Source organism: Agelaius phoeniceus, chromosome 5, assembly GCF_051311805.1.
Source record: "Agelaius phoeniceus isolate bAgePho1 chromosome 5, bAgePho1.hap1, whole genome shotgun sequence".
Taxonomy (NCBI): Eukaryota; Metazoa; Chordata; class Aves; order Passeriformes; family Icteridae; genus Agelaius; species Agelaius phoeniceus.
In genome coordinates this window covers 44,283,483-44,308,105 of record NC_135269.1, presented here as the reverse complement: position 1 = coordinate 44,308,105, position 24,623 = coordinate 44,283,483, and the positions used below count along the sequence as shown (strand labels likewise).

The 24,623-nt window shown below is 38.2% G+C and overlaps 1 protein-coding gene across 2 annotated transcripts; it reads right to left on the bottom strand.

Annotated features, from left to right (window-relative positions):
- Window positions 1-12,955: 12,955 nt before the first annotated feature.
- Window positions 12,956-24,466, bottom strand: PUS7L (pseudouridine synthase 7 like). 2 transcript variants are annotated; one of them, XM_054631379.2, is made up of 8 exons: window positions 23,569-24,466; window positions 22,740-22,899; window positions 21,300-21,495; window positions 19,470-19,568; window positions 17,883-17,964; window positions 16,261-16,538; window positions 14,568-14,621; window positions 12,956-13,986 (listed from the first exon to the last, which is right to left on the bottom strand). In XM_054631379.2, exons 1-8 carry the CDS (start codon window positions 24,464-24,466, stop codon window positions 13,663-13,665), a joined length of 2,091 nt encoding a protein of 696 aa, XP_054487354.2. In that variant the 3' UTR covers window positions 12,956-13,662. The 2 variants fall into 2 exon arrangements, with proteins under 2 accessions (XP_054487354.2, XP_077035005.1); XM_077178890.1 differs by having other exon boundaries at window positions 22,740-22,885; window positions 23,569-23,708.
- Window positions 24,467-24,623: the final 157 nt, after the last annotated feature.

The following is a 24,623-nucleotide window of genomic DNA, read 5'->3' as shown; positions in this document are numbered from 1 at the left end:
ATCTAGAAATCTCATTCCATGTCCTCAGCAGCAGTGTAAAATCCCTCTATCTATTTATCATTTCAGCAGTATCAGTCTTTTGCTATGCATTCCTACCATATATTTTTTCTGCCATTTCTGGTTTGAGTATCTTCTCTAGGAACCTTTGTACTTTACAGTGCAAAACCTCAGATGAATATGAAGTCTTTCAAAGCCAGATCCTAGAATTCAAATTCAGACATAAGAGGGCACAGTCATCTTTGTTGTACTCAAGTTCTCAGACTACTGAGCTAATACACATTTCCCTGATGGGTGCTGGGATGACTTCCTAACAGTTTCTCAAACATGTTGCCTGGATGCAAAGCCAAAGCCAAAAGCTGACTTTAGCCATGAGGCTGGACCTTTTATCAACTACCTACTGCAGGACTGCAGGAAAGCAGGGTCAAAAGAGCTTCTGTTGAAGTGTGTCTTTGTTTTGAGCTTAGCCAGGCTGAAGTGTGCTGATGCTTTGGCAGGGTGCCCTGAAGCCCTGATATTGGATTGTCAGGCACTGGAAGCCCAATACTTAGAAAGAATAATTCCTCCAATAATGCAACACCATGGCCATTGTCATAAAATTAAGAAGGGTTTTGTGCTAGTAAAAAAGTAGTAATACGTGATTTCTATTATCTTGCTTTAAGTTTACATGGGAATAAATCTTGCTAGCCTTTAACCTACGCCCACTCCCTCCACAAAGTAATGGGTTCGCATCAAGTAAATGCCAAAGAAAACTGACTTCTAATGTCTTTCTGAACAGACAATGGTTTATTTTTTATTCCTAAGTTTACTTTCTACATTTTCTTTTGCATTATTTTGTCTCTTTTTAATCCTCTTGGATGATAAACCAGTCCATTCCCATCATTGCAGCTAACCAAGACATCAAACCAATGACCTTCCCTTAGTCTGACAGTTCACATCCCCTTGCTTCATTTCCCACACTGTCCATAAGATGATAATTTTTTTTTGTCATTAAATAATCCCTGAGTGAAATTCATAAGCAATCTTTTTAGCAGGTATCCTCTATTCCATGATCTTGTCATCAATCTACAAAACTGTGCTCAATCTTGCTGCCATCTATTACTACAATGAATTGTGAATTCTTTATCAGCAGAGGGGCAATCTTTCACAAAGAAACAGAGGATAAATCCACCCCACAGTAATTAGGAGAAGGGAATTCTGGGTCTGAATACTCTCAAGTTGAGGACAAATATATCAGGTCAGTTCTTTGTCTTCTGCAAGTATGTTAAGGAAAGGAATGGCTGATCCATGAGTTTTAAAGAAACCCTGTAGAAGCCATGATGGAAGGAAGAAGTTACACGGAGTATAGACAACAAATTCCAGCCCAGCACATGTCACCCTACACCCCAAATCAGGTACCAAAGTACCAAAAGACATGGATCTTCAAAGCATCTCTAGTTTTGTATTCCAGGGGCCTCATTTTGAGGTACTTGATTGTTCTCAGGCAGGACATACAGTGCTCCAAAGGCTCACTCAGGCACAACTTCTCTGTGTTGTGCAGTCTCACACTGCTCACTATCATCTGTATTAAACTTAATAATTAAAAATTGAAAATAGTATCAATGTTTTATCAAATGAATGCAAGGCTATCCATCACATAAGAAATACTTGGCATTAACAGAGTAAGTTGTCAAGCACCAGCCAATCCTTTTCAGAAGTCAGCTCCATTAGGATGCAGTTTACTGCATCATTCACTTTTGAATCAGGGGCTTGCTCAGTAGGCCATGATCTCCTTCTCCTTCAAAAAGTTGTGACATTTTCTGCAGATCTAGCTGCATGCAAACCAGAGAATTGACAACATGTTCATTGACCACCAGGCTGGTATTGAATATTTTGTCTGACTTTTCTCTCCTTTTTCTTTTCACTGGCAGTTACTCTTAGTTTTACTTTCCTCTTCAAAATGAACACCTTATACAAGTCAGGGAGTTTGTGGCTTCAGCAGCTCTTAATGCTAAATGGACTGAAGTTTCATGTTGATTCTATATCCTATCTTCCTCATTGTGAAGAGAACAGGCTAACAGGCTCTCCTTTTTCTTTTTTTTTTTTTTTTTTTGGAGGCTTACCTCCAAAACACAGAAGAATAGGAGGAGGAAACACAGGTACTGAAAGATTAAATGCTGGGCATTGAGAGGTAATTAGGAAAGCTGCCAAAGGTCACAGCAGTAATGCTGTAATGCTCAGGAACGTGCCTCTGCTAAGTCCCAGTGCAAAGCCTGCTGTTCATCCTTCGTGTTTCTCACAGAAGGGGATGGGTTTCAAAGCCTCCATCAGGGCAACCTGACACTCTGCTGCAGTCTGCCTTCCAGTGGTTCAGCCACTTGAAATTATTCCTTTCTGGATATTTCAGAAAATCCTTTTGAAAGAAAGGTGTCACAGCCCCCAGAAATAGGATACCAGTGCTATTGCTGATTTAAATGCAAACCATTGTGCTGTCAATGCCTATAGTTACCTGCTTTATTACTTTGAGGTTCAGCCTTCCCTTTCCATTTGTATGAATATCTTTGATCTGAGTTAATACCTTCTTTTGGAGATTTAGACAGCTGTAGTGTACATACAAGGGATGGCATTGTTCCCATAATGATGGAAGTTTCCTCACCTGCTGTTTCATTTTATCTTGTAATTTAGTTAAATCAGGAGTTCTTATTCTCTCGAATCACCTTCTGCTTGACAAAGACACAGTTTGGATCAAAAGGGCAAGGGCAGAGCGTTTTTACCTTCAGAACTCTGCATTTAGCTCCCATTGCTTCCATCATGTTCATTTAATTATCTCTCACAATTTCAAGTTCCTCCAAAATGAAATTGCAGGTGGCTATAAAATTATAGAACAATGGAAAAATATAGAAATTTCAGCATATTTGTTGGATTTTGTGCTCAAATTTGCAGCAATTGAAGTTACCATCTTATGACTGCATGTTTCTTTGTCTGAGATAATTACTATACACATTCAGAAAAATTAAACTGCTATCTGAGGCCCACATCATAACAGTCAGTTCCACCACCTTTTTTTGAGCAAGGTAACACTTATATCAGTGGTTATTAGATCAGGTTCTCAGAGCATTTCTGAATAATAAATGCTTGTTCAATCAAAACAAATTACTCCTTTGGAGCTACAGCTGAAAAGAGACCATATAGTCAAAAGGGTTGCACTGTTTAGATGCCTCAAGATGTTTTATTTATAAGTTAAGGTACTGTGATTATCAGTGCTTATTTAGAAAATGCATCAGAAATCCCAAGGTCAAGCATTCAGAGTTAGAAAATGCCATTTTGACAATGTGTTAGGAAATAACTTTAATAGTATTGTTTATACTCTGTTCCCATGAATCTGTAGTCTCACCCAAGGGATAGAACAGCCACTGCCATCAGAAAGGCAGCTATGGAAAGCATCCTTTGACATTTAGCACAGCTCCAGGCTCCATGCAAGTGTTAAAACCCTGCTCTGAAGAGATGTTTTGATTTCCTTATGAACATTTAATTATATTATAGTACCATGCCTCACAAACAGTAAATATTAAAGAATCATTCATCTCCAAATGGGGGTGGGGGGCTGGGGCCCAGAAATTAAAGGAAACATTCTCCATGTAATTTAGGTGAAAACTCTGATCCTTACCATTGAATTTTCAAAAAAAGGAAATTCAGTGTATTGTTATTTTCAATTTCAATTCATGGCTCACACTTGGCAGAAGACAGGGTCTCAAAAAAAGCTTTCCTTAAAAGTGAGGACACAATTGTAAAAAATCTGTGGGTAAATGCCTTGACAAATTTCCTACACAGGAATTTTATACTGGAGGCAAGGACAGAATCTAGTCCCACAGAACTCAGCTGCTGCAATTCCACATTTTATAATTCTGTATTCAACTGTCTGAAACAAAAGCCCATTTTTCCTTTCTCTATGGATCCCTCCATCATAAGAACAGATCACAACACAAAGCCTCTTTCACTACACAGTTCTTAAGTCTTCCTCAGAACTCTATCCATCCTTCACATTTCCTGTGGCAAAATAATTAATAAAGGGCTGTATAAGAACAGCAACACAGAAGTAGATTGAATTGAGGTTGCACAGGGAATCTCAGTTTCAGTACCTTCCTTCTTGCTATTCTTCTATGCACTATGCCAGCAATTTCCTAGGGCTTTAAAAAAAGCAGGCATAGACCCCAAAAATTCTTCAACATGGAATTGCAAATTATGTCCACACACAACCTCCCTACATACATAGCAGGAGTAAGAGCAGGCTGAAGGCTGGGAAAGCCACGCCTGCACTGCCCACATTATTTACTGTGGACTCTGTTGTAGCTTGGCTGAGAACATTAAAACTGCTTAGAAAAAGTCAGCCTCAGGGTATCTGCTAGTGGATGGCGCTGTAAGTGTGCTTGGCTCAGAATATCCTGACCCTCATGAACTGGGTAAAAGAGAGCTTGGCTCTACTCTAAAGCATCTAGAACATCCAAGCCTTTTTTTCTCTTGGGAGGTCTCTGCAGTCAGCTTCATGCACGGCTTTCAGGCAGGCCTGACTTTCATAAGCAGTTCTGAAATATCAGGAATGCCTCAGCTTTTAAAGGGAAGTATTCATTATTTTGTCTTTTGCTATTCCTACTAGGTTTTTGCCCTGGAAACCCATGCTTTATCCATTAAAATATAGCATATCTAAAACCCCATAAGATAGTCTTTTGCACATTTCCCATTAAAATATACTAGAATAATCTAGTAAATCTAGTACATCTAGCAAATTCTGTTTAGTCTATTTGCTTACTAAGAGATGCAAAATAAATACCTATGGAATAAAGTTGCATGATGTACTAATTATGAACTCTGAAAGGAAGCATATTCATTTCAGGAGTCTCTTAATATAGATTTGTTTTATTTCAACTCTGAATGACTCTGTTTTTATAGATAAATAAGCCATTAAAGGAAAAAAAAAATGCAGCAAATTATGCAGACATTTTGATTCCGGTTACTACTGTCATGCAAATTGTTACACTCCAGTAGAATGATCTGTCTGTAGCTGAGATAAGCAGGTCCACATGAATGTAGGTATCCAATGCAGAGATCTTTCCACGAAGAGCTAACAAAGAGCCCTGGAAAAGTCCTGCCTCAGATGTTCTGGGTAACCAGAGACAGGTCAGAGATATCCTCTAAAGTGTGCATGTACATGTGTGCCTGTATGTGCAGCCTCTACTGGAATCTCATTTGTATGAATTGTATCAATCTGATGTTCTAGGAATAAGGAATGCATATTGAATTATTTTATAACAAGCATGTGTCAATGTGCCTTTTAAAGCACAGAACATCAGGAATGTGACACAATTTTCACAGTTTCTCCCCCATATGTGTATCTCTGGAAAGTAGCAGTTCTTTTGACTCAACACCTTGTTTCAATGCGCTCCAGGCCTACGCAGGTCTCTCTGATAACCTTTGTGGTTAGACTGTGGCATGCAAAATCAATGCCCTTCCCACACAAATACTTTTTGTGAATTTGTCTGTCTGGCTCTGATTTTACCTCAACATTCCTTCACAGCCACATGATGGTCTTTCAACAAGAACCTCTGCACAATATGCTATTTTATGCCTTACTCAATTGTTAAAAATATGACAGGCTGGAAATCTCCTAATGCCTAAAAGCAATTTAAATCCTAGAATCAAATTTCTTGTGATGTTCTTACCTCAGATGTACAGTTATGGTAGTAATAAACTGAATTATGAATTCTACCTGCAAGAATTCCTGTCTGAAAACAGGAGTGTTATAAGCCACAGAAAATTGCTCATGTATTACAGTGAAGAACATAAAAGAGGCTAGTAAATACCAGTGACAGATGAAGATCCAACAGTAGAAATGCTAATTGGTTCTTTTCATGTATTGCTTCTCAGCATTATAACATTGGAAGAGAATGATGTTAAAAAGTAAACACTGCATGTGACAAAACAAAGACCTTTGATATAGGATTTTTACAATTACTTCCTGATGTTAGCCCAAGAGACCACAGCATAAAACATAGTTGTACCACACAGTAAGGGATTTACCTTCTACATCTGCGTTGCTTTAATATATGGAGCAGGAGGGAGAAGTTTTCGAGGATGAAGTTTTCTCATTCACCTGATTCTCATTTTTCAATTCATTAGAATTTTTTAGATTCTGAACAGAGCACCACTTTTTACTGCATTTTAGGAATAGCACTTCATCTGTTTGCTTGACTAAGCCTTAAAAGCACTAAAGACGAACCTGTCCTTTGAAGATAACAAATCACTTCACAGTTCCTGAGCAGATTCAGCATCAAAAAGGTCCTCAGAGGAAAAAGTCTCAGCTGTAGGCCAGCTGCTTTGCCAAAGACAATATACCAGTCTTCTGCAAACTTATTTTTCTTCTGTTTGCTAAGGTCTTTGTTGGGTAAATTCAAGTCAGACGAGTTCTGGCTGCAACTGGGTCTCTTCCTGCTCTGTCTGACACTCTTGAGCTCATAATGGAGAGCTCTCAAGCATTGAAGGGCTGAGCTCAATCAAAAAATGAGGCAGTGACTTTAGGAACCCATGTTCCTACAGTGAAACTGGACCTCTGTCCTGCAGTTTTACTTTACAGAGCCCTTTCTGTACCAGCAAGATGGGAAAGAAATGCCAGTACAGTTACACAAAGCGGAATGACAGTCCCCAGCTCAGGAACAGGCAGGGATGAGCACTGAAGGACCATGGCAGGTCCTCTGACGGGGATGGTAACATTAAAAGGTCACAGCTCCAGATTAGTGGGGCACAAGTCATTTGATGCATAGGATGGTTGTCAGCACCAGAGAAAGGAATGGCTTCAAATAAAAGGTGAAATTAAGAAGTCAGGGCAAAATAAAAGAATAAAATAAAAATGCATGACATGGAGAGAAGGGGGAAGGTTGATATGACACTTTTCTCCTATTTACTGATTAAAAAATACTAAAAACCTGCTATAAATTAATAGCAGAATACACCCTTTGGCTTCTTTTGAAAACAAGGAGCATAAAATAAAATTTTAGAGCCAGTTTGAATACTATAATCACACAGTCTGCACTTGCTGTGAGATAGACCCAAGTCATGCTTTTTCTCCATTAGATTGTCTTTTATTTTAAACTGCCCTTTAATCAGCATGTTCCTTGACAGCCCACACCCCACTGTACTATATATTCCCTGAAGTATCTCAGCTGGCTCCTGCCAGTCAAGCTAACAAGGATCTCCACCCAGCTTTTAACAGAACTGCTATTTCAGAAACTGGCTGCTATCCTTCCTTCAAGTGAATGCAACAGTGGTGAGTACAAGTCACACTCTGAACTGATACACTGAGAATATGCTGAGAAATATTGAGTGAAATGGGGCAATGACAATTTATACAGATACAGGTTCTTATCTCTTACTGACTTTCTCCTTTTACAAGCACTGTTTCCTTCTCAGAACATCTTGCTCTCCATTTCTGCCCTTCTCAACACCACTGCAGAGTATCACTCTTATCAATAACCCCTTCTCATATAGCAGTCATCCTATCCTCCAAAATCACCTCTCCTTCACACTTCCCTTAAAACAGTTGTTGAAAGCATCCAGCCCAAATGTTTCTTTTATATCTGGAAAATTTTCTTTTGCTCCACACATCCCAAGATATACTTCCCTAGCTTTGCTGTGAGAAGCTCTCTGAGTAAAGGAGAGGTAGAGGACTCTCAGCCTTTAAGAGAGCTTTATAATTTGATGGAGTATATTGTTTTCCCAAGGGGAAAATAGACAAGAGTTAATTCACAGTAACACTATATTATACATCATTCTAGGACAATAAGCAACTGATGGGCTGCTTGAGGTGTTACTAAAATGTCTGAGTGCATGCTTACGTGAAAATGTTGTGAAACAGAAAACTGTTCTTAGCCTTGGACATGCTGGTAGGAGATAAGTACTATCTGTATCAGGTGTCTAGCCAAGATTTAGGACCTATGGACAGTGTGAGATGGTGAACTCTGCCCTGTAGTTTTTCGGGGTTTCTAAAGTAACACAGTTTAATAATTTGTTAACCATTTAGCTAAAAAGCATTATTTTCAAGGTATAAAAGAAAGTGGCTTTACAAAGGAAGTGTTGGGATAAATTACATGGCCTGGTTGCAGTGTGTATCACAAATGATACATGATGAAACTTGAGTTTTATGAAGGAGAAAATCTTTTGTCTGTCAGGCAACCATGCCATGGCCAGAGCCTGTTCCACTGCCCCAGAGAGGTGCAGGGTGGCCAGGGGGCACTGGGCCAGGCCCAGCCCCAGGCAGAACACCATGGGCAGGAAAGGGGGAATCTGGCACAAGGCATCAGGACTAACCAGAGTTGCAGGCCCATGGAACCCAGGGAAATTCAGTGCTGAATCTGAAGCACATTTTGACTTCTAAAAGAACGACTTCTTGTCTCCTCCCAAGAAACTTCTTTCCTGCAGGAAAAATACCCATGCATTTTTAGCTGTGTTTGTGGGATAGCTGTCATCTGAGCTATGTATCCCAGGGAAAATGCTAGATGACCTGACCAAAAGTGCTTGGCTTAACACAGCATCTGATGTATCCACTAGCAGGGTAGGGTGAAGGTAGGTATTGCCTTCCCCAGTCATTTCAACCTGTGCTGAGGGTAGATGGAAGGTGTCCCCATTGCTCCAAGGAGCAACTTCATGTGTTTTGGCAACTTTTATCAGACCTTTAGGAGCAAAAATAGGATTAAATAAAATATATCCTTAACTATGTGCAGTTATAGATCACTCATCTCAAAAGGGTACACTAAAAACTAGTAAAAGCCACCCATAGGAGTAGAGACTGCACTGCTGCACCGTTGTGCGAAGAACCTCATTTAGGAGATACATTTGGCAAGCATACCCAGATGTACTCGTATACATGCAGCTGGATACCAAGGGGATGGATAGGGATGAAGTCCTTACCATTCCTTGAATTGAAATGTAGGAGCCAAGAAGGAAGCTGTTTCAAGTTTTTAAGTGCAGGAACATTTTGGAAGACAAAATCAATTTTTTAAATCAGTTATTTCTAAAGGTCATTAAAAACCTTCCTGTTCTAAGCAGGAAGAAGCACTTTTATATAAGCTGAAAATACATTTAAACTGCTGTAATATAAAAGAACTTTGTAATATAAAAGCTACTTTATTCTGCTAAGCAGAATAAAGTAGCTTCAGATGGTGTGAACATCTGACTTCATTGATTCTGCCTTTCTTGCAAAGACAACATTCCCAGATGATGTCTACATGAGACAGCTTTTGGTGTGACAGAAACAGATGAACATATTGGAGCATTGAAATGTACTCCACAGAACATACCCATGTGTAGGATTTGAGACTCTCCAAATGACCACCCTCTCATTTGGATCCCTGTTTCTCCATGAGGACATGAATATGCTTGGCTGCAGCTGGAGCTCACCTTCTGCTATTATTTCCTCCAGAAGGAATCTAGATCTGAACCAATGTGCTGCAAGACCTGACCTCAGACTGAAAGAAAGGAAAGTGTTAATAGTTTCTCAGCTTGTTCCCTTGAGTACCTGTTACAGGCAGAAGTTCTGCAAGAAAAATGAAAAGAGGTTTGTCCTCATCAGCAGGTTGTAGGAACAAAAATCAGCAGCTGACAGGAACTGGCACTGAGAGGAGTTAATGGAGTTTTAATGAGTGAGCTGGGCCAATAATCACACATTTACCTGGCTTCTGAATTGCCTTCATGATAGGAATGTAATTTTAGGCCGTCTCCTTCTGAAAGATCTGAAAATTTGTACATTCACATTGAGGATCATACTAGTTGTCAAATTTGTAAGGAATGAAAAGTAATAGGATTTCACAGATTAAGAACATTTGCATTTCTCCCATTCAAATTCCCAATTATCTATCATCTGTGCTGAAAAAAAAAATCAACTGGTCACTGAACCTAAAACCCCTTTTGTTAAGAATAAAATCAGGAACTCCTCTTCATTAGTACTAGCGAATTGCTTTAAGGATTATCAGAAAAGGATGGTAGCAATAGAAGTGCTTAGTAAAATGAGAGTTGACTAAAACATGAATCCTTTCCTTAAATTCAGATCAGTGCATAATGATAATCTTTTTTTCAAAATGCAGGGGTGCAAATGTTTTGCTTATATAGATTATACTTAGAAAGCTGAGTCTTGCACTCATACAAAACTCTCTGAATTCAGCTGCAAAATAGCAGCTAGGATTAAGAAAATGAATGACAAAGAAATAAAATAAAGTAAAAAAGGATGTTTATCATATAAACACTCTAACAGCTAACTTGACTTCCCTGGTAGAACATTTCTACCCTAGGAATTTAACCTATGGGCACACATAATTAGCTCTTTCACCTTAAAGTTGCTGAAAGAATGATTTGCTTAAGAAGATTAGGGTTTTTTAGTGTTCCATAGAAGTACTGACAAATGATCCTAAAATGATTATAGGGGAACTCTTTCAACACCATCTTCTGATCTTTTATTTTGAAATAGCAGGCCTTTCAGTCAAAAACCTTTTATCCTGACCTTTTGTGTTTGTCCAAATCAATGCTCAACTTTTAATACCTTCTGTATTCAAATTGTGCATGTGATGAGATGGTTTTCAAGGCTCTTTTCATCCACATGGACGATGACCACAATAGTCTCCTTAAACAGAACTTTAGTGCTATTTTATTTCTTCTGGTCATTGTAACTGCATGCAGTTTCCTATCTGCACTGGAGCACTTTACAATGCCAGTGCTGATACAAGTCTTTTTGAACCATGCTGTATCAAAATTACTTAAGTTAAAAATAATGTTCCAAATCAGAGGGGTTTTTAAGGGCAGATGGAAGACAGAAGAGGTGATACTGAAAAGCAAAGATGGAAGAAAGTTGACTCAGTTGGGTCATAGAAGGGAAATGGATTTTTCCATCATTTTGCCTGTATACCATAAACTTGAGGTGTGCAGTAAACACTGTAATAGAGTAAACATTATAGGATACCTGCAGTGGCTCTGTAGCTATTATGTGCACAACAGTCTATTTCCTCATATAAAAGCTAAGGATCAAATTCTGAATTACTGACACAGACTTATAGAGTAATCCTCTTTTTTAAGGTATAGAATTATCTATATAGTGTTCTTCATTGCTGCACAGTTTTATACAAGCATTGAAATTATGTGAGTTTTATTTTTATTTTTTCTATTCCTGTAATTCTCAAGTTTGGGAAATTTATCATAAATTGTTAGCATAATCTGAAAAATTTTATCGACTGATGTAATAAAGAGAAATCAATTTATAGGATTGATTCTTGCTCAGTAAAAAGTATACTTTTTACTGAGCAAGAGCATATTGAGTATACTTTCCTCCTTTAAGTTATGCTGCCATCTACAGGTAATCCAGGTTGGAAGAGACCTCTAGTTTAACTACCTCCACAAAACAATAATAAAAAGGGAAAAAGTATCTGATGCTCAATACAATTGCTCACTACCCTCTGTTTGATGCCAGACCTCCCTTCCCGAACCCAGATCAGCTCCTCATCAAAGTAACTCCCCCAGTTTACATACTGGGCATGATGTTCTATGGTGTGGAATATCCCATTGGTCAGTTGAGGTCACCCGCCCCAGCTATGCTTTCTCCCAATTTCCTTTGTGTACCTCCTCACTGGCAGAGCACGAGACAAGAAAAAAGTCCTTTACTCAGGATAGCTAACTTAGAAAAAAAGACCAAAATATCAGAGTGTTACCAACACCGTTCTCATTCTGAATGCAAAACACAGCACTGTAACAGCTACTGTGAAGAAATTAACTCTACCCTAGGTGAAACCAGGACAGTTGCTAAGAGCTTTATTTGGTCCTACAAACCTCCTCAGATGGAGGCTGCACAGCCTCTGGGGAACATGTTCCACTACCTGACTGTCCTCACAGGTAAAAAGTCCTTCCTTTTAACCATTGTAAATCTGTCATTTCAATTTAGGCTCATTGTCTCTTGCTCTCCTGCCACACTCACTATGAAGAGCCTGGCTCCACCTTATTGCTAACCTCTTCAGAGGTGCTGGTGAGCTGCTGTTGATTCCCCCACAAACTATGTCTTCCCCAAGCTGATGAAGCCCAGTTCCTTCAGCATCTCCCCAAATGACAAGGGCTCCAGTGCCCTAATAGCTCAGAGGCTCTTTGCTGAACTTGCAAGAGTTCTTGTACATTTTTCCTGTGCTAGGGACCAAAACTGAATGTAAAAGTTGAATGTGGTCAAACTACTGCTGGAAATTGGGATGTAATACCCTCCCAAGATCTATTGGTTGTGTTCCTGCTAAGCTATTCCAGAAGGCTGTTGCTCGTTCTTGCTGCCAAGGAACAGAGCTGGACAGGGCTCCTGTTCAGCTGCTCACCATGTCCCTGCAGAGCTGGCAGTGGCACTGGTGCTTCCTTCCCATGGGTAGCACTTCACATTTGTCCTTGTTGAGTGTCACACAGCTCCCACTGTCCTCTTCCTTCTGCATATCTAGGCTGCCCTGAACAACATATCCTCCAAAATGCCTGACCCTCCAAAATATCCATTTGTTCCCTTCATTTGGTGTCATTTGCAGATTCATTGAAGGCGAATTCCATCCACTCCTCCAGCCACTGACACAGACATGAAGCAGGATGCGCCCAGAAGACATTCCAGGGACACTCACTCCAGGGAAGGTGTGACCCCTTAACTACTACTCCCTGCATCTTATCATCCAATCACATTTTCACTCATCTGGTTGTCCACCTATCCAAACCACAATATCCTAACTTGGTTTCACAAATATTGTGGTACAGTGGCAAACAGACAAGGTAAATGATACTCTATTTGTTCTACCCTTTTTCAAAAATCCACTATTTTATTACAGTTAACTGCCTTGTTTTTACTTAATCAAAAAGAAGGTTTTTTTCCAAAGTTGGTTAGTATTTTTTTTGTACTACCACAATACTTGACAGTAACAGTAGAGCCTGCATCTTGTAAACAATGGTTTGGTTTTATTATACATGGTTTTGGTTTTATTATAAACATTTTTCCAGTGATGTCAAGTACTCACCTGATCTTGAAGAGCTTACTGAAATAGGCATTCCCAGCTAAACACTACTGAATCCTGAAATTGTCAGCATTAACTTAATTTGGGGCATTCATCAAATGTCTGATAATGCAACCGACAACTTGTCATGTTGACCTTTTAACACTAAGTACCTGAACACAATGAAACACAATATATTTGGGAAACCTTAGTACAACTTTTCAGTTAGAAACCTTTTAGGCTGTAAACTTGTAACATTATTGCTTGAACAGCATTTAGTATAAAACATATAAAAATACTATGAATTACAAAACACATTTGTTTGCTGCAAATACTTTTCCAGGACTTTGCAAGCCAGATGCCTATGCAAAGAGCAAATTCATGCTGGTTGCCCATGGTTTCTTTAAGTTGTGTTAGACCTTCCTGGTGCAACAGTTTTACTCCAATGAATTCAATGCATTCAGAGTTTGGAATTATTTTGAAACATTCCAAAGGATTTTGGTAATGCTTTTTTTCCTTATCTGTATGAATCTCAATCTACAAATTTTTCCTGTTCATGACTTGAACCTGTTATCCTCCATTATGTTTCTGGCATTACATCTAAAATAACAACATCGTACAATATTCCTGCAATCTTTTGTTAAGTGGAATCTTAAAAATCACATTTCATTATTTCTCTCAGACAGACTGTTGCATAACATGAAGGATCAAGGTCAAATGATATATGAAGAGAGACTTTTAAATCATTCAGATGGTTGTCCTCAATTTTGATCTCTTTTTCACTACTTTCCAAAAAATATGAGAGATTCTTAACATTTTTCAAAATGAGTCTGTAGCATCCAGGTATATTTAGCTGTAACGGAGACACTCTGAATTTGCACAACTCCAGCTCATCCTTAGAAAGTCTTTCATGGTACCATTGTCCAACCTTATTACTGGGATACTTGATACTGTGTCCCACCATCGGAAGAACCACCTTCAAAGAAAAAACAAGCATATTTGAGGTAATGCTCACCCATTCCTCTTTAAATAAATGTGATTATTTAAAATGTGTTAAAACCTTGTGTTTTGGGGCCTGAAATAGTAAACCAATAGATTCTCTTATGAAATGAAGCTGTGCATTGGCAGATATATTGAATATCATTAAAGCAGAACAAATAATCAATGTATCAGGATTCCTAAAACAAAGCAGTGTATAGCAGTAAAGACATTCAGTTGCCATATATTCAGTTGCCATGCAAGACTTCACAATTATAGTCTGAAACCTTCAAAAATTAGAATGTCAACTTCTTTTGAAAGTTTTTCCAAGTAGACTGAAATCTTTCACGAAGTATTCAGCTTCAGGATAAATATTGCCATACTGCAAATGACACTGTACTTATTTCCACTACCAAGTAAATTTGTTATGAGAGTGGAAATTAGTTCACATGTGTTTTCTTCAATGAGCATTCTGGCAGGGACAAAGACTGCACCAGTTAAATTGATCACATTATTTAAAACAAAGCATTTTAATAAAATAAAAAGATCAACAACTCAGATTTTTTCATACAGACTTACTTGGTATATAGAATATTTGTTAGCTGATTCTTCTGCAGCAGTGACTACATGAACCTGACAAGACATTTAAGAAGAAAAAAACACCAACCTTTTAAAAAGTAAAATCATATGCTTTATTTTGGGAATTATGCACTGTACTCACAAACTTGCACAGAATATTAAGGTTATTTGACTACTGCAGGGGCAATAAACTCAGGTATGAAAAAATCTTAAGACATGCTTAATTTATATTAATCAGTTTACTGGTAGATGGCATTGCATTAAATATTTACTGATGTCTACCACTATTATTCTTTGAGTCTGAAGTTAACAAAGTCAATGCCATCTTGTACTACATCAGCAAATGTAAAAATACAAAAAAAATGTTTTATATTAAGAAGGAATATCTCTATAAAACTCAGTAACTCAATACTGAATTAAATACATATTTTAATTTTATTTGATCTAATTGTTTCATTTACATTCACTCTCAAAAATACTAGTAAACAAAAATATCAATTGAAACACAAGCTACTCCATAGGGACTGGAGGTAGCCTTTCTAATGCTCTTGCTTCAAATTTGTAAGAGGTTCACCCAAAAGAAATTAATTACATTTTGCTTCTGCACACACCTGTTTGTTCTCTAGGAAACACTGCACAGTTTATGATTGATCTGATCAGGAGAAAGATAGAAACAGAATAATCTAGGTTGGAAAAGGTTGAATCCAGCTGCAAAATATTGCCAAGTCCATGACTACACCCTCATCACAGACCTGCAGGGATGGTGCCTCAACCCCTTCTCTGTGCAGCCTGTTCCAGTGTTTGATAACACTTTTGGTGAAGAATATTTTCTAATACACAATCTAATTTTTTCTGGCATAACTTGAGGCTATTTCCTCTTGTCCTACCACTTGCTACTTGGTAGCTGTCTTCACAATAAGGTATGCTAACCCTAAAAGAGAGAGCATCTGAAGAGAGCACTTCAGAATGGACTACAGTATGTCAAAACCTGGAACCAGACACTTCACTGCCAGATTCTACTCACTGGCTCACCTATGGCCCATTCACAGCTCCCAGGCTGAGCTATGGGTAAGCAGAAGCACTCCCTTGCCTTTTAGTACTTTACCAAGAAGATCGCTGCATTTTTTGAACAGCTGGTACCAGTTTAGACCCAGCACCAGTGAAACTGTGCCAAACACATTTTGCCTCTGTAACTGCAATGAGATTATCAGATCAGCCTGAGGCTACCATTCACCCTGTACTCACACTCAGCATTGTATTTCGGAAAGGCCTGATGTGGAGAGCAAGACTCATATCTGCACTGACTAGTAATATGGAAACACCCAGAGTCTACTCTGAAGCCTTTCCCCAGTCAGATCCTAAGAGCATTATATACCATGGAGACTAAATTTTCACATGTATCATTTCTGACCTCCTGTTCCTTTCTCTCACTTGAATAAAATGAACAGCCAAAACAGATTAAAGATGTTAATTGTATGTCTAGCTCGTAGCTCTATTTATGGTGAAACAAAAAAAAAACAAACCTACATGATGCTTTTTTTTAACTTAGTCACAAATATTAAATATTTTAAAGAAAGAACCAAAATAAAGGCATTAGAGTATGTCTGCTTATGTATTCAAGTACATGGAGTTGTTTGGGGTTTTTGTTGTTGGTGTTTTCTTTTTACAAGAACTACTTCACAAGAAGACTCACCTTGTCATTCAGGGAAATGCTTTCATCATTTTCTTCCAAGAAGACAAGATCACCCTCAACCACTTTGGAGCCATAAGTCTTCAACCTATATGATGCTGCTTCATTCCAAATTTTACTGCAATAAGCATGGACATAGAATATGCGCAAGGAGTGAGGAATGTTGAGCCATCCTTTGGTACAACCTTCATGATTTACACCATAGCGATTTAAAGCTCGTAGCAACATCTTCTCTCTTACTTTAAATTCTGGCAGCATTACAAGTGTGCCCTTTGCATCTTCTGACATAAACAAAAATAACCATGTCAGTAATCCCTGATTATTCAAGTATTACCTGACATTTAAAAAGAGAAAATAATCAAATAGAGAAAAAAGGTGTCAGTCTAATGTCTCCATGCTTTGATGATTTCCTTTCCTTCAATATGTTGCCTTAGACAAATTTCATCTTGTATGCCTATCAACACAGACCCATGAATTTTACTCTGTTTCATGCAGTATAAATTAAACTAGCTGTCATTCAGTTATTCAGCCTAGTTCAAACAATTTTTTTTTGAAACTTATTTTATCACTCCAAAGTGGTTTTTTTTGAACCAGGTAACTGGAAGTAAAAACCAAGCTATAAAAGAACATTAAATCTCTACTTCTTATCATTTCAGAAGATGTATTTCACAGCAGGTAAAAACCATGTCTTTATTTTAACGGCAAAAATTACATTGGCCTTAGGGAAGTCTGACTCTTAACCAAGATGAAAGTGCACTTAATCAGATTTTTACTGCATTATATAAATGCTGTATATTTAAAATTTTATGGGGTTTTTTTTCATATTACAAGTGATTACCTGATGAAGCCTTTTGCACAGACTTCCATGTCTGCTTTCAGGAAAAGGCAAGCAGCTGCTTTCAGGGTCCACATCAATTGGAAGTTCCATGCATCATACAGCCATGTACAGAACAGAATCATTTATCTTACACTTTTTTGTGAAACCAAACATGTCTTTGGCTTTTGAAGCTATATATCATACTTGGTAAGACAATCTACAGTGATAAGCAGGCTAATAGATGTGGAATATTTGAAAAGAAAAATATGTTTGAAGTTGAAAGCAACTTCAAATTGTTGAGAAAGTTTGGCTGAATGATAAAAATAATAAATATGGCAAACAGAGCAGTCTACTCAGCACACTCCTGCCTTTGACCAATTTTGTTGATTTTAGTTCAAGAAAGAAAGAAAGTAGACATGTTAAGTGCTGAGTATGAGTTGGGTGCCATATTCCTGTACACTTCCCTCACTAGGGAGAAGAAATTCATTATCCAAAAGCAGACAGATGGAAGGAGGCCAGAACTCTCCTGATAAATCTTAGTCTCTTCCAGCATTATGATATACAGTGTTTGCTTCCATATTTTTTTCACCTGAAGTACATTCATTTTCCACTATTTTGCACATTTAGGACCTCATCCTCATATAATTTTGAAACATGCAACTCTATTGAGTTGCACATATAAAAATTATAATGAAGTTCATTATAATGAAGTGTAAGTAGCATAAAGCAGTAGGAAAATAAAAACTATTTCCCTGTGCAGCAACATATCAACTCTGCTTAAATACAAGGACAATTTAAGTGGACATACCAGTTTGAAGAAAGTATCTTTTTGCATTGTTTACAGGATCATCAGTATCTTCAGGTGTGAAAAATAACTTCACAGCTTTCACCTTAAAAGTACAATTTTTTTTCAGTTAAATATGACTATTTATCAGCTAAACAGGTAATCATGCATCCAATTCTGACTCAACATATTCTGCAAGTTCTCAAAATTAAATCAGTTCTTTAGTGTCAAAGTGAAATTTTCCCTTTCACAGAAGATCTCATGAACCACAGAACAATGTGTTGTGCCCCTTCTCAGATTAAAAAGAGGTTTTAGTCACCCAGAAAATGTAAAACAGTTTTCAAAGCTCTGTGAGAAAACAGGTCACTTTCTTGGTTATCCAGTTCAAACTTTCCACATGAAATTGTCATCACTGCATCTTGAACAGGAAGGTTCCTTCCATCCTGCATACTTCATGAAAAATTTAGACTGAGCACTTTCATAGTCTCATACAGAGGGAAAACTTTTTTTCATTTTGTTTTTTTAATACTGACATTTGGTTTTTTTAATACTGATCTGTATTAGGTTAGATGACACTGTGACAAGGAAAACACTACAGTAATTTTTGCTACTTGCAATATTGGAGGAGCTACTCAATTTGCTAGCACTTCTACCGACCTGTGACACCTGGCTCTTGTCCTCCTCTGTACTGGACTGTGCAAGCACACACTAGCACATTTTTAATATAAACAGCAATTCCGACCTATTTTAAATTAAACTACTAAATTAAGACTAAGGATTTAAATCATTACTCCTCAGGGACTGGCACCTGGTCCAACTGCTACCTGATGTCAGACACATCAACAGCAACTTTCATGGGCTGCCTTCAAATTCTGATTCTTGTACTTGAAAGGTAAGTTTTCCTGATTTTTCTCACAATCAAAAGAAGATCAGAAGAAAAGGATATTCAAGTATCCTTTTGACTTTGTAGTATCTGATTAGTGTTCTACCTACTTCTTCTATAGTGCCAGACACTGTAACATACACTGAAAAGTGCATTACTCTTATCTTATTAATTTTTACTTAATAAGCTCAGAACTGAGAGTTTGGGAAAGTAGTCAAGGAATAATGGAAAGCAGAAATCTCTTCTATATTTGCAGATAAATTACTGCAGCATTGAAAAAGCAAATCCTCTCTTATAAACTTATGTGACATTTTTAAGAAATAAACAGACCCCCAGCAGGATAAAGAAGCTACAGTTCAGAGGTGATCAGGACCATGAATAAATTCTGTATGAAGCCTGCTTCTTTTCAGTGTTCAAATCCTGTATGGAATGCAATCACTTTGCTGCCAAGTGGCATGATGACAATCCCAATCACATTCCAATCACAGAACTATCACCCCAGAACTATTTAAAGCTTAACTTGCTGTTTTAAAAAAGGTTTTAGTTTCAGTATGAATATCTTCATGCTTAAGCTGTTACTGAAACTGATCTAGCAATTGCTTCCAGCACACAGATGGATTTATCTCACAAATGAAATTGTTCACTGAGGTCAACTCCAGTGCTAGACATTGCAACAGTAATATGAAATTCTCTTGACAGTAAGTACTCAAATTACAAAATGGAAATACCACTTTTTCATTCAGTAAAGCCAATCCTATTTGATCTGTCTGAACAACTTGTCCTTGTCCAAATCGCTGAGGTCCATAGTAATTCACAAAACCTTTTGTCTAGAATGAGAAAGAATAAGAATGTTACATGCATGAAAGTACTGGGTATGATCAATAAAGCCAGGCAGACAACACACATACATCTATATTTACATCCAAAATGTATAAAACCAGAATCAGGAGTTACATGAAAAGCCAAACTCATAATTCATTATGATTTTTTGGCACTAAAAAGACATCTAAAAAGACGATCAAGTTCTACCATTGTCTTCACATTATTAAAAAGATCCCAGGTAAATGAAACAAAATTATTCCTATACAGTTAATTATTATAATTACAACTATAGGTCAAGTCAAAGTAATTAAGCTTTTTAAATGTGTCAGATTATGGAATCTCTACTCAAGCAAAGGCAGCACAGCTAATGAATAGTAACAACTGGGCATTTTTTTCTTAAAAACATTAATCTTTTTAACATGAGATAATTTCTGTTATTACAGCAATATAAAGGTCAAAAGTGAACACTTCTGCTAATTGGGATTTTAAATCTCCTGATGAGTTCTAGGTCACACATGGGAGGTAAAATCACAGTCATGTGACCCAAGGAGAACACCCTTTTCTAGAAAATAGTATACATGGAAAGTATACATGGAGTAGACAAATACAATGCACATATATTTATTTTGCAAATGGTTATTAGGTTCAAATTTTATTATCTTGCTTTGGACACCTATAGGTCCCATATACAATTTTGCTTTCAGAGAAGATGAAAAATGCATATTTTGGATTAATACGTATCATGTTTTGTCATTTATCTTCTGACCAGTAAGGTAAATCTAATAAAGCAATCATAGGAATTTGGTAAATCTATGGCAAATCTAATAAAGACACACAATCATAAGAATTTGGGTTCATTTTCCAAACAGTAAAATAAAGCAAGTCAGATGGAGTGGAGAAAGCATTATAGTACCAACTGAATGCTTTTCTCAATAATAAAATTAATTTCCAATGCACATGTAATGTATTTTGCTTTTGCACAGTAAGTAGTTTTCATTCAAGACTTTATTCTTGGATTCATGTTCTTAAAGCAATTTCTAGTTATTACTTTAAAAGATAGGACAAGAAAATCAATACTATAAAAATAGCTACAGTTTTTCCCTTCCATTATTTAATTTTAGTTTTCTTGGTGGTTTAAGAATGTCTGATGATCGAAGTTTCCTTCAGGGACTAAGGAAAGCAGAATCAAAATCCACTGCATTTCAGAGGAATCTTCTTTCTCAGAGATGGACATTCCACATATGTTCATACCATGGAAGTTTTTCATCCAAGCCAACCATGCATGTTCCTCACATGACCAAAAAAGGCAACCAGCTGTGACGTGCAGTGAGCATATGTGTGTGTGTATACAGGTATCCCATACACACTTTTTGGATGTGTAAGTACATTGTTTCCCCCTTCACTGCCACAGTGAGACCCATCACTTTGGTCACCCCAGCTCTATGCAGCAATGGCTCTTATATCCATCCTCATTTGTTACTGAATTCCCCTTTTCTTTTGCTGCACCACCCTGGGGTCTCCAGTCTGAAATACAGAATCAATTCACTTGTAATCTCTTCTTGGAAGGCAATTTTACTCCTGATTCCCTAAGTAATGCAGGAAAGACATAAAACTGCAAAGGACACCAAACTTGGGAAATATTGCCATTAGTGTGCTATTATGAGCATTTTCCTTAAAAGTACTTTTTATAACAGCAAAGAATTAAAACTCTGTTCATTACCATGAGTCTTTCTTACCTCAACACTTTCCACTGCTTCAGCTATTCTCTCCTTCAAATCCGCAGAGGAGTCGTGACTGTGGTGCTGGAGGTCTCTCACAACTATGTCAAAGTGATTGCCCTTCAGCTGACCAAGTCTGAGGTGCTGGTGTGCTGGACGGATGTTGTATATTTTCATACCCTTTTTTTCCATTTTGTTTCCAATTTCCTTCAACCTGAATAAGTAATTGGGAGAAAATATGAACCATCCTCTACTAAAGCTATACAACTTCTAATGAATGTCTTTTTCACCTTTGCACTCATATTGAAAACACTTTAAAAAATAAAATGGGATGTAAAACAATTATTACGAGAAAACAAAATCAAATGCAGAGATAGAAGTCTTAAAATTTAGTTATAATTCAGAAATACTTTTTAAATTATTGGCATTTTTATGATACTGACAGATGCTAGAATGAAGCAATTCATGGAACTTTCTCAGAGTGTACAGAATTTTTAATTTTTTTTAAATTTAAAAACTAGTAATTTTTTTACTCTTACCTCCTCAAAACCTGTTTTTCATTAAAGAGAAAGGAAAAGAAAAAGTAATGTACTCTAGCAAACTCCAAAACACAATTTCTCTTTCTCCATTAGCCTGAACAAAAACAATTTCAGTGCACTGATTCTCTGGGTGTGCTCACACATGCTTGTAATTGGAAACACAGCTGACAGTTCAAATATTTACCCTTTAAAATATCCACTCAATCTCTTTGTTCTTATGTGTAAATAAGATTCATTCAAATCTGTAGAGGAATAGAATGTAAGAAAATAAAGATAGTGCAGAAGGTAGTCTCACACCTGAGGAGTTGCAGCTGCACTAATCACCAAAGATTAGGAACAGGCCTGCCCTTAACAGGCCACAGCTGTGTCCAATAAGGACGAGTGCTACAAAAGAGTGGGTTAGCTGGGTGAGGAGAGAGAGGGAATTTGTTGTCTGTACTGTGATGAAGGAGTCAGTGCTGTGAGGAGCTGCCTATGAGAACTCACCAAGAAGGTATGGGAACTTTTGCCATAAGATGACAACACAAATCAAAGGAAAATTTCAGTATAAGAGCTTGAATCCTATGCAATATTTTAATAACATCATAAACTGTTTATTTATAAAAAAATACTTTTTTCTCTTGCCATGTGGATGCATTTACCTATTTTTCTTCATCATTTAAACATGCATGCAAAGTTTTGCTAATTATTTCTTGGACAACTGGCCTTACAGTCCAGTTTGCAGTGGAGTTTTGCCATTGATTTGAGTGCTAAATTGCATATTCCCTAAAGCCACAAAAGATTAAAGCCATTTCTACTGTACTCTATACAGGGAAGAGGAAGACTCATGAGTAACAACATTTCAAGAGCTTCTACCATGTTGATACTTATTAACACCAAAAACTACATGGTAAATTGCTTGCACCCAAATTTTAAGTACCTCTCAGGAGTCACCTTCTTCACCACCATAGGCTGCAAAGTGATAGCCTTCTTATCTTTGATGCCAGTGTAACTGAAGTCTGAAGGAAGAACATCAAGTTCAGCTGCCAACAAGCCGATTGCTTCTAGTGTTTCTAGGTTTTCTTTCTGAAGGGTGAAAGCTGAAACAATCATCTCAGAATTATTAGAAATATGCCTTTGTTTCAGTGTTCTGCCATGACAGACAGGCAGGTTCTCCCCTTCAACTGTAACAGCACAGATACTGTAAAGAAGCTGCCCTCCTATCCCACAAATCTAAATCAAATGGGACTTTTACAGCACAGAAGGAAAAAATAAAAACGGTACACAAAACTCAGACCAACCAAAAACCCTGATGCCTTTAAAAACAGTACCTCATAAAATGTAGCACAATTCAACAGACATGCATGGACATATTGCAGGAAACATTCTCTGTATCAGAGAATGCTTTGAAGAATGAGATCATAAGTCAATTTTGACCTTACTAACTTGTTCAGTATCTAGATGCACCTCCAAAATCCCACAATTATTTTCAAGGAAAGCTATCACCCTGGGAATGCCACAGAGTTAGTTAGTGGCTACAATTGAAAGAACTGTAACTGTTATCAGCGAGCAGTTGATGCCAAATCGCTGCAGTAACTTGATTCCTCCATTTCCTTCTCCAGGGGTGTAACACCAGTGCATTGATAATGATTTATTTCAACTTAAACAGTGACTTGACAGGCCTATGTGTTGTATAAAAATGATCCTGAGTATCAGTCTTATCTACAGAACACCATAATACCTGTGACCTTTGCTAAAAATGTATTTACCTGTATAAACATCTTGCTTCTCCTGAAAGCCACCAGCACACCTTTTTCTGGACCAACTTTTTTCTCGAAACCGTACAATTATTGATGTACTTGGCTGATCATTGGCATCTGTCACGGTAAAAGACTTTGTTTCTAAAAGCTTTCCAAATTTTCTATTGATAAAGTGGTGAACTGTTTTTCTGTGTTCTTTGTTTCCATCAGGCTCAAAGGAAAACGTAGAATTTTCAAGCTTTGCATCTAAAAATTTAAAGAAATCACTTGTTTCCTTTTCAGTCACTAATTGACAAAGTTCTCTGTAATCGGGATTCCCTTTTACAATCATTTCATTGTCTTTTGTAAGAGTGACTAGAAAGGGGAATTTCTGCCTAACAGCACTGTGTAAATCAGCTCGAATTTTCTTGTCCAGCCTCGGTCCTAGCGAGAACTCCCTAGCAGCAGCATCCGCGTTGTTTTCCGAGCCCCACGCATCCTTCACATCGCAGGCAAACTTGTGGAGCAGCTCGCTCACGGGCTTGCCGAGCAAGGACTCCAACACTGGGGCTTCCCCGAGGCCGGGCTGCAGCTCGGGCTCTCCCTCACGCTCTCTTTTGCCCGGGGATGCAGCACAGCCGCCTCCCGCCCGGCCTGGGCCCTGCCCCGGAGCCCCGGGAGCAGAATCCCGGGGGCACCCGGGGGCTCTCGGGCCGGGGGCCTCCGTCCTCCGCCTTTTGGGCTCCCGCGGACACGGGCTGCTCTGTGCTGGCGGCGCTTCGCTGCTCTTCTGGAGCAATTCAGCTCGGGAGTCCCCGAGGAAGAGCTCGGGCACCTCGAGCTCCGTCACTACGAAGTCCCCGGGCGCGTTTTTGATGGTGCCGCGGAAGCCGGTGTGCTCGGTGAGGTAACTGAAGGAGGGCAGCATGGCCGCGGCCTGCCCTGCTCCCCGCCAGGCCGCAGAGGAAAAACCGAGAGGGGCGGAAAAGCATCAACTGCTACGGCAAAGGCTGCTGAAAGGCGGGGAGGGAGGCAGGCAGGCAAGGACGGATGCAGGGACGCAGGGACAGGGAGCGAGGCACGGA